Source organism: Anneissia japonica, unplaced genomic scaffold (assembly GCF_011630105.1).
Source record: "Anneissia japonica isolate Jap-2015-1 unplaced genomic scaffold, ASM1163010v1 scaffold165_len1371125_cov188, whole genome shotgun sequence".
NCBI classification, from domain to species: Eukaryota; Metazoa; Echinodermata; class Crinoidea; order Comatulida; family Comatulidae; genus Anneissia; species Anneissia japonica.
In genome coordinates this window covers 952727-963686 of record NW_022697648.1, presented here as the reverse complement: position 1 = coordinate 963686, position 10960 = coordinate 952727, and the positions used below count along the sequence as shown (strand labels likewise).

The window sequence follows — 10960 nt, the reverse complement described above, 5'->3', positions numbered from 1 at the left end:
AGGCTGACTAAAAAAATCGGCCTGCGGAGGTATCATTTTAGTCGAGGTTCACGTCATTTAGTCGTAGTGCTAGTCGAAGTTCGTTTTAAGAATACGAAATGACGTAATTTTTAAGTTTTAGCTCGAACTACGACTAAAGTTTGTTTTAAGAATACCGGGGTAATTATTTTAAAATACAAAAAAAATTGAGAAAGGAAGAATATTATATTGAAATTTTAGTCTGAGAGTGCCATTTCTAGCTATCCAAGGTGCTATCATAAATTTTCTTACCTCAGCCTCAATTGTGGTGAGGCTGAGGTAGTGTAGACCCTCTATCTATTAAAGTATCTCCCTGGGCGTCCTCTATTTGAATTCCTGGATCCACCACTGGTAGTGTTGAGTGGTACTAAGGTTTGCTTTTGCTCTTAAAAAAGCAGAATCATAAGAGGTTTAACATGAATGTAAATAGTTTCAGTGGGAATCGTAGAACATGATGGTCATAAGCACTGTTGTCATAAGACCAAATTTGTTGTTTGCTCAGTCAATCACCATATAAATATGTAATGCTTTCGCTGCCACCATTGTCGTCATCATCATCATCATCATCTTTATCATGATCATCATCACCTGTAATTATTTTCCTAATCACTATCACCATCACTATTCAGTAATCAGCATTATATTTTTTTGATTTGATGTTTTCATCTCACATATTCATGTAGGAAGTTAGCAGATGGTTTATTCTTGGAGAGTTGTAAGGATGTTTCAGAGTTATACCCTAAAATTCAGTTTGAATCAATGATTGTTGACAACACATGTATGCAGCTAGTCTCCAATCCTCATCAATTTGATGTCATGTTAACGCCTAATCTTTATGGCAACATCGTTGATAATCTGACCGTTGGATTGGTCGGAGGTGCAGGGCTGGTCCCAGGGGAGAGTTTCTCAAATGAATATGCAATATTTGAACCGGTAAGTACCTTATTTCAAAATGCACCATTTCATTATACCCTGAGCCTTCGATATTATTGCTACTACACTAAAAAAGGACAACCATTTAAAAATTTAAATTTGTTAAAAGAGAACTAGAAAGATGATATTTCTTATATAGGGGATTTTTGATATGTCATTAGTAATGGAATCAACTTTAAAATCGTTTTTGGCAATTTTTTATGTAGTTGTTACGATTTACCCCTTTAGCAGCGTGATGGCAGTGTACGGTACTGCAACCAAAAATCGCCGGCGCTATACGATCTGATGTCACGCTGCTAAAAGGGCAAAATCGTAATGGCTATAACTTCATAAAAAATTGCCAAAAAAAAGATTTTAAATTTAATTGTATTACTGCTAGTGACATATCAAAAATCCCCTCTAGAAAACAAAAATCATCTTTCTTGTTCCCTTTTAAGTGTGCAATTGTTAAGGAACACACATTGTTTGTGCTACAAGGGTTTATTCCTGGCCCTCCCGCCCTATTAAGTCAAACTGGGCACTTACTGGGTCATACGACTGTCGTACGACTATTCCAACTTTGCTTCCTGTGAGCGATAGACAACGCAACGCCATCTGCTGATTCTCAAGAGTAGTAGTCTGAATGGATCCTTAAAAATGATCTGTTGTGCGCATGTTGCTGAGTTGCATTCTTCATGGAATCATGACGATTGTTGTGCACGGCGTGTGCTCGGTTTAATGCACTCTGATTGATCATTAAGATTGAAATGTCAGGAAAGTGCATTCACTGTTATTTAGGTAGGCTTCCTCTATGCACGTCAAAGAAAAACGACGTCTGACCATGTAGTACCTACTTTTTCCAAATTATTGTACTAGTAGTGTTATGGGAATTTATAATGCACCTCTTCCTTGAGGTCATAAAGCGCAGTTTTTTCCCTGGTCATTGGGTCAACATGCTTTAAGTGTTCCTGCTCGTAATCAGCGTAGGAGCAGTCAACCCCACCAGGTGCCCATTTGTGGCAAGAACAAGCCAAACCAGTCACTTCTCGCAAAAATCGATTTTTAGTTATTAGTACAAGGTTAAACAGTAAAATGACAGCTATAAAATGGTAAAAGAATCATGTAAATCAGACATTTTGTTATGAAGTTACAGGAGTTTATACATACAGCTGTCTAAAGAACAATATATGAGAAATCAGCCTTCAAATTTTATGATTTCAGGCATTTCTCAGGCAGAAACCATCACCAAATTGTTATAAATTGTAGTTTCAACATTGAAAATGTGGAAAATAATAACATAACATGCAATAAAGTAGATTAAAAAAATGTTGACATTCCAGCATGTTTTGGCCATTACTGTATCTCTGAAACAGGATTTTGCGACGAGTGGCTGGTTTGGCTTGTCTTTGCCACATTTACACTCCTGGGTGAAGAGAAGCAATGCAGATAAAATGTTTTGCTCGAGGACACAAGCGAAATGCACAGCGAGGGATTAAAACTCGGACCTCGAGTTTGGGAAACCAAACCATTCCCCCTGCGCCAAACCGCCTCCACTAGTCTAATGTCTTATTTAAACAATTTTGTTCTAGGGTGCACGACACACATTCACTGGAGCAGTAGGGCGCAACATTGCAAATCCCACGGCCATGCTGCTCTGCTCGGCAAACATGCTGAAACATATGAAGTAAGGAAAAAAACCACGACTTTTATTGTTGTTATTGTTTAATAAATATTTTGAAAACAGGAATCTCTAGTTAATATTAAATGTTTCTTTCAAGTGTTTCATTTGTGTGGCTACAATCTTCATTAGAAATCTATATACAGTACTTGTATCCTCATTCTATAGTGCCATGTAATATCTATATTTAAAAAAAATATTATTTTGTTTATAGTTTGAATATCCATGCAAGATTAATAAGCGATGCTGTAGAAAGAGTGGTCAAAACGGGAAAGGTAAGATAATAAATTATTCATCATTAATCGTTATTGATCATTGATACTAAAATTGAAAGTTGTTTTTTTAAATTTAGATAATTGTAATATACAGTAGATTTGTACACTTGTAAGTACATGAACTTCTTTGTACGTTATGCTATAACGTTAAACTTTCACTGTCTTAATATTATGCATGAATGCATCATTATATTTCATTATTGTTTTCTTTTTAGGTTCGAACTCAGGACATTGGTGGCTATGCTACCAGCACAGACTTCACTACTGCAGTTATAAACAGTATTAGAATGTAATGTGCATTCAATAAATAGAGCTATGGACCTGCATTATACCAATCAGCTAACATTCACATGGCTATGGTCATATTAGCATCTCTGTTTAAAGCTCAGTGTACATTATCAAATTAAGTGACACATTTGTGTGGATGATGTCATATTACACCCATATGGCAAATCCACATGCATTTATCACATAAAACTACATAGTGTGGACCGTGTCTAAAGCTATTATTACTGTTACATTTGTTGGAATTTATAGTTTACTGGAATGTTCATAAGTGATTATTTATTGTGAAATAATGACTGGAGTTTTATCGAACACTCTGATGTTATATCATTTGTATTTGATAGTACAGTAGGTGTATAGTTGTATGGAACTCGGCTATAGTAAAACTCAGCTATAGCATATATCGTTCCACATCCGCTAAAAAAATTCAGGCCTAGTTCAGACTAGGTGGATAAACCCAGCTTAACTCACCGGGTTTATCCACCTGCCAGTCTGAACTAGGTGGCTTATCTCAAGCCGGGCTGTGTTGCTATAGTAACTAGGCCTGGCGTGCCACCGTGTTTAACTTTTCTAAGCCGGGCTTTAATTGTTGCGGGGGGTCTTGCATTGACTTCAGGTAACAAAATGACCAATCAGCATTCAATTACTTATGGTGTGAGCGAGCGAACATTTCGTGAGCAATGTTTTGAAACACGTTTGATGGTTAAGGTTCATTATTATGAAAATTCTCACGTCTGGCTAATCCTGCTAGTCTGAACGCCTGCCAAAGTTAAGCTGGGCTTAGCTCAAGCCTGGCTTAAGTCTGAACGTAGCCTCAAAGAAAATCTTTCCCACTGGAAGAACAGGCAAATTTTGCCCGCATATACCACTCATACTTATCCCAAACAATACGCACACTTCCTGTGTTTGTAACTGTATACAAGTTAAGGTTTATAGTTATGGTTGGCTGTTATTATTTATAAAGTTCTGTTTTGTTACTTAATCTACTTCTAACTCAAGATTGGTATATTCAACGCAATATAATAAAATAGTAGTATTATAGTGATGTTGTACTATTATATCTGATGTCTGCTTAATCGTAACTTGCATTACAGCCCTCCAGTTAAAACAGCCTTGGATTGAACCGGGGACCTATAGATTCTACCTCCACAGTTCAATACACCTGGCTACCACCAGTTTAGCCGACTGGGCTATGCTGCTCTGTGGTAAATAAAGTGTTGTTTCAAATATAATGTGGGAGAGTCAATTGTTGATCTACTAACTTAGGAATTAAAAACTGTGTCGAGGTGACTGGCATTCTACAACACTACGGTAGAAGGATGATGCCGGCTCCGTCCCCCTAAATCCTCCTCCTGATACTGAATACATCTGCCTAAACAAAATTATTCTGTTCTCTTCTCAGATCATCTAATACACCAAAGAAAAAACGATCCAGAAAGAATTCAGGCAAAATACCTGTTTGAATGTTTGATGTTTCATTTTATTTATTCATTCATTTAGTTTTCGTTCAGTAGGGTATCCCTTTCAGTGCAAAAAATCCTGCATTTCCGAGGGCCCTACAACTCATTAAAAATGTACAAAAAATATACATAAACATATCTTAACTACAAAATTGGAAAAAAAAAATTATTGTATTTTTAAACAATTAGCATTAAATCTATATACCTAATGTGTTGGCCACGCCTGACCGACCCGAAATTGAAGGGGGGCATTTTTTTTTTTTTTGACTACAACGAAAAATATTTTTAAGCTAAGCCAAAAAGGCTGTTAGGCGATGCGACAGTGTCATGTGATCGTTTTGCTCTTCAATATAGATTTAAAAATGGTCTTTGTTGTATTTTTGTGTATTTTCCTATTAACCTACCCATTTTTAAAATTTTCCCAAAGCGTGGTCAACACAAGATTCATCAGAAGTTAAAAAAGGAGTGTTTACTTCACGGCTCTGTTTTTACCAATACTTGCACCACGATACACAAAATCGTATTGTCAAGTTTTTGATATGGCTCCACAGAGTATGAAAAAAAAAAAAAAAAATGAAATTTGGATCAAATTATACTGGTTTTTTTTTTTTTTAACTACTGAAGTAAAAACAAGGGTGGCACCAGTCATCAAACACGAATAAATTCATTTGGCGTATACTAATACAGTATATCAGGTTACATCTACCTAAAAGAATGCACAAGATTACATTTATATATAAAACAATTAATTGTAGCCTATAGAAGTTTCTGATAAGCAAGATGACATGACATATGTATTGTATGTATTGTATATGTATATAAATTATATATTCTCGTTTATGTTGCTAATGTCTATCTTTTTCAATTGGTCGGAGGAGGGTGCATACACACTCAATCCCTCCCTCCCCCACCTCCTTGGATACAGACCTGAGCTAAATCTCTAACAAGCTTACCAGTTACATTAACAAATACAAGTCAATCAAGGTGCTTTTATATAATTAATTTATAAATACTTAGTGGGTGGAATGCTACTTTCTTCCAAGTCCCAAATGTGTATCAACTCAAGTGCACATGAAAATAATTTGAAAAATGAATTCTAATCTTAAGCTAAAAGTTAATTATTCAAATTTCAGTATAAATAAATGTATAATTTAAAAAAAAAAAACCCAACTGAACTAAATGAAAGTTGGTATAAAGGTTCATTTTCTTCTTCATGAATCCAATTATCAAGTAAAGTAGTACTATATGATTCTACCAATATTTAGTATGACTGACCTCAGAAATCATAAGTTTATTGTGGGAATGTCGGGACATAAACTTGGTATACAAATACTAGCATGTTAAAACCGGTCTCGCATGTTGCGATTTTTGCTTTCAAGCTGCACTACAACGTGCGTGAGAGTTGGGACAAGGGGTGAGAGGTATTATGTATATGACACGACAGGGATAGTCATATAGGAATATCAAACCATATCTTAGTGTTATTATTATTACTACTACAATATAATTCAAATTTTAGTAACCTTCTACTTCATTATTTCAGAGTATTTCAACGTCAACTTTTAGTGGAGCACGGCTGTCGAACACATAAATCCTTTCCATTGTTCAGTACAGCCCTCAAACCATTGACTTTTCTCAACATATAATTTAACATACTACATTAGCAAAATCCATGGTTTCCTTAAAATCGCTAGTGTTTTCGGTGCAGTGGTTGAACTGCGTACTGTAGTAGTAGTTCCCAATGCCGTTTGACCGAACAATCAGCATCACCGAAAGCTGTTGGCGATCGCGAGTAGCGATTGTATGGAAACCAAGCTAATATATGAGAACAACAATTTTAATTTTTTTGTTATTAAAAAAACTACAGTACATAATAATCATTTTAAGTATTAAGTAGACAATTTCAAGGTGTAACTCGAGGGACAATAATCTGATTTAAGGTGAATTTAAGAAATTTATTTGAGCTTTTCAGAATAGTCTGTTCACACTATGGAATTCTATGTGACAAACTTGTGTGATGTGTGCCCATGCTTGGGCATGATGTCATGGTATACCTAAATACAGGCATTTCACAGTTTGTCACATCAAATTTAATGGCGTCGACAGAGCTTTATAGAAGCAACTAAAGGAATAAAATCCACACTAATTACATGAACTCTTCTATCATATTATTCATCACTTAAAATTTGTATATTAGACACAAAAATACAGCTAATGTATATACATTTCAAATGGAATATTTAAGCTAAGTTAATTTTCTGAAGACAATAACTTCTACCTGGGTTTATATCTTTTCAATCTTACCGATACGGCACAGCACTCTTTTCTTAAGCTATGTCCAAACTATCAAATTTTATGTGACAAATGAATGTGATATTCCCAAATTTGGGTGTAATATGACACCATCATGACCATATATGGGCATATCACACACATTTGAAAGTGTGGACAAAGCTTCAATTTGGAGGACACGACATGTCTACTTCTTCAAATGTTGCTGCTCTAAACCCTGTTTTCCACTAGGCAAATTTATTAGCGCGAATCAAAGGCCTCGGTTCAGTTCCTGAACTCTGATTGGTTCCTCATTTTTTTCACTTCGCAGAAAGTAGAAACAGTTCGTACTACCGATTTTGCTGAAGCGAAAACCCCGCAATAGAAATGCGAACGTGTATACACATGAACCAATGCTTTTGAATCGTGCGAATAAATTTTGCAAGTGGAAAATAGGCCTTTTTGGAGAACCATTGATAACATCTTGAAATCTGCACTATTTACTTTTTCTTATGATTGGTTGTGTTCACTGCCCAGGTCATTCCTTTCTGTAAACAAAAAATGACCCACAACAAATGAATTTGCTATAGAATTATATCATTCCTTTATAATTCATTACATTTGCAAAAACATAAAAAAAAAAAAAATAACCCACAAATCTGGAATTAGAGCAAGCACTTTAATCATCCAGCTACAGCTCCACTCTACTATCAAATGAATTGAGATTTTTATATTGGATTTTTGAGTGTGAAACAGACACAGAGAAGTCTTATTCCCAGTGAGGTCCTTCTGGTGGTAAAGACAATCCCCTGCACTTTTTCTAGGACTGTACTACTAAACTGCACATGGGTCATATTGCACACATATATAGACAAATATTAAGACAAATGCCATGGCCTAAATATCCCATCTAAAAATTGGTGCGCAATCATAAATTGCATTTCAGCCCTCCAGCTGAAACATAATTAGAGGAGCAGTGATTAAATTGAACAAGGGAACTGATCTGAAAAGGATCTCCATGGTTTAGAGCACATGAATACAACCAATGGATATTTCCAGTAAGCCCTGGCCCTTTTATATTGTTAAGGTACCAAAAACAATAGCGCAAATGTATGTAAACATGTGGATTTGTGACACAATATGTGTGTGTTGGACATATGCGTATTCCTGGTCCTGTTCTGATTGGTCAATTAAGTTTGATTGACACATTGGAAAGGTCTATTTAGCTGACTGAGATGATTTTAATAATATAAAAAAAAAAAAAAAAGACAAACCTCAAGGCCTTCCTGTGTGTGAGCAGAACATGCTTGAATTTGCCATTTACGATCACGAATACCCGTTAATAATAAAATCTTAGAAACATCAGAAGCCTTCTTGGCCAATGGCAGATCTTGTTTATTAGCAAACACAAGCACCGGGACTCCTCCTAGCTTTTCTTCCCCTAAAAGTTCATTCAATTCCTTTTTACAAAGAAATAAAAAGAGAATTGAGTTTCAATATTAGACGAAACATAAAAAAATAATCTTCCTGTACTCGATTTGAAACATTGCTCAGTTATATTCAGTTCACTGGTCCTAAACTTTGAAATAATTCACTCAATTTAATTAAAAATTGCTTTATATTGAATAAACACCTACTGTACTGTCAAATGATTATTTAGTTCTGTCAATATATCCATGACCGAGTCATCTACCTTGGACCTATGCTTTCTTTACAGATTTTTGTCCACTCTCCATTTCTGTCTGTTTTGTTGTTTTTCTTTATCTCTGTTTTGTTTTCTTTGTCATCCTCTGTATTGTCTTGTCATGTGGTATTATGCTTTATTATTTATTCATTTATTTGGATTTTTTAGCTGCTCTTCTCAAGCCTGGCTTTTTAAAGTTATATGCTATTTTTATTTTGTACTTCATGAGAGAAATAAAATCTTAAAATTGAATTGAAATACAGCAGGTCAAATAAAGACTACTGTACTTACATGAAAAATTCAAGTCATAAAGCATAGCTAAAACCAATACTTACATAGCCAGCCTCTTCCATTCTTGGTGTATCAGCACTGTCAACTACATATATAAGTACATCAATGTGATCAAAATAATTCTTCCAATATGGCCGAATATGTCTCTGCCCTGATAATTGAAAATGAACAAATTACTATTATTATTATTATTATTCCATTTTACTTGACATGTGTTTGTAATTATGTTTGTTTGTTAATTTTAAAAATTGTATCTGGTTTGACATTTAGCATCCTTTATAAAATGTGCTCCACTTGTGCTTTGCCTTTGCATGTTGTATTAATAGAGATACCATGAATGAAAAGTGGCTGTGTGAACCATCAAACAAGTATATTGGCAAAAAAAAAAATTATCATTGGAAACAAAAAAAGAGCTAACCCTAGATTGCATAATAAGTCAATCAAAGATACCTCCAATGTCCCAGACGTTTAATTTCCACTTTTGTGTGCTGACGCTTTTGATGTTGAATCCCTGAGTAGGTGTAATCCTGGTGTAGTCTTCACCTGCAAGTGCCTTGAGTATTGTTGTTTTTCCTGCATTATCTAATCCCAGTAATAATACTTTAAGCTCTTTAGAAGGCTGTGATTTCATCTTCCTTAATAAATCCAAAAGACCCTTGTTGAGATAAGAAAAGAATTTATTCATTTTATTTATTTGAACCATATTCAATCAGGGTGAATCCAGCAGAAGCTAATCATTTGGGATGCTCAAATTGCCATATCATAAACATTCACAAATCATTAATAATATACACTGGCATAACTATGAAAAATGAATTAAATCTCATTCTGCATATTATACAGATAGCAACAGCTGTAACTTCTCTAAAAAATGTATGTATAAACAATCTACAATAATGACATTTAATTTTTTTTTAAACCCGGAAATTTAATAAGAATAAGATGAATAAATAGGGTCTAGGCCTAGCTATGTAGGGATGAAAAAGCACTATATAAACAACTCAAACAACCTCATCCTCCTTCCCCCCACTCCCACCCCGCAATTCACTCCCCGTATACCGTAGTAACGCATGTACGTAGACCTTACCAAATGGGGTTTAGGCCTAGGCCTACATACGGTGAACAGCCCTCTCTGCTGAGGGTCCATTAGTGTTGGCCTAGGCCCAGGGCTATAAATATAACTCAGCCGGAACTCCAACAAACAAAATCTTGACAAAGAGGCTGCCTAGCAATACATATATTCCTAGTAGTAGGAGTCAGTGTATTTCCAATTACAGTAATACACAAATAAAGAATCTAATTTATGGTTAGGCATTAGGATTTGGTACTTACCATTTTGAGTATTCGGCAAGCTTTCAGGTTCTATTACGATGATTAATTTAGACCAAACATTCACCGATTACTTATTTTGAGAAATCAGTGTTGTTGTAATTCAAAGATCAAAGTTCAAATCATGTTCAGTGGTGCGTAACCAACAAAAATAAGATAAGCTTTGAGGCTAAATTCTTGAAACTCTAATGTCTCCGCTCACCTCTTTCGAATCTGCGCCCTTGCCAAACACAAAACCATTTTTTTCTCTGCTCTCCTTTGACGATCTTTAAAAAATATAAGATCGCGAAACAAGGTATAAAAAAATGTCTCGCTTATGATGAAGAAAAATGTCGTTGTTAGTCTAGAAGGTCCCCTCCAATTAAAGATCCCCTTTCAGGACCGGGGTTTCTGTGGTCTCTAGCAGCATTGATCTCTAATTAGAATAATAAATATAAAATTCATTTGTTAATTTGGGACCACAGAAAATTGGTCTTTAATTGGAGGTGGTCTTTAATTGGAGGGGTCTTTAATTAGAGGGAGACCTGTATACTGTATATTTACCATGATGCCAGTGTCAACCGTCACTAAAATTTTGAGAAAGGTCGTAGGTGTGACCAGATTTCATGAGAAATGTTGTTTCGTTATACGGCAACCTGGTATTTCATTCGTTTACTTATAGCATAAGCTATCCGACAGATTTCCGATCCGAGTCATGGACGATATACACATTTCCTAACCGAATCCCATGTGGATACTTTATTAGTAAACATAATAA

At 35.2% G+C, this 10960-nt stretch overlaps 2 protein-coding genes across 2 annotated transcripts in view; one reads left to right on the top strand and one right to left on the bottom strand.

Annotated features, from left to right (window-relative positions):
* Positions 1–5202, top strand: part of LOC117102292 (isocitrate dehydrogenase [NAD] subunit beta, mitochondrial-like) — an 11039-nt gene extending 5837 nt beyond the window's left edge. Inside the window, exons 7-10 of the mRNA XM_033242544.1 lie at positions 702–951; positions 2520–2614; positions 2823–2883; positions 3099–5202. Coding sequence (XP_033098435.1) covers positions 702–951; positions 2520–2614; positions 2823–2883; positions 3099–3176 — 484 coding nt within the window. The 3' untranslated portion in view covers positions 3177–5202. The remainder of the gene's footprint in view (positions 1–701; positions 952–2519; positions 2615–2822; positions 2884–3098) is intronic.
* A 1515-nt stretch (positions 5203–6717) lies between these two features.
* On the bottom strand, positions 6718–10340 carry LOC117102293 (ADP-ribosylation factor-like protein 3). Its single transcript, XM_033242545.1, has 5 exons — positions 10207–10340; positions 9325–9529; positions 8919–9025; positions 8174–8359; positions 6718–7447 (listed from the first exon to the last, which is right to left on the bottom strand). The coding sequence occupies exons 1-5, from the start codon at positions 10207–10209 to the stop codon at positions 7400–7402; spliced, it is 549 nt and encodes a 182-aa protein (XP_033098436.1). The 5' UTR covers positions 10210–10340; the 3' UTR covers positions 6718–7399.
* Positions 10341–10960: the final 620 nt, after the last annotated feature.

What these genes read in the sequence shown, in the direction of transcription:
- LOC117102293 (XM_033242545.1), bottom strand. An exon ending in AAACGTCTGGGACATTGGAG is followed by an intron (nt 9,026 to 9,324) that starts GTATCTTTGATT and finishes TTCAATTATCAG; the next exon opens with GGCAGAGACATATTCGGCCA. An exon ending in ACACACAGGAAGGCCTTGAG is followed by an intron (nt 7,448 to 8,173) that starts GTTTGTCTTTTT and finishes TTTTGTTTACAG; the next exon opens with AAAGGAATGACCTGGGCAGT.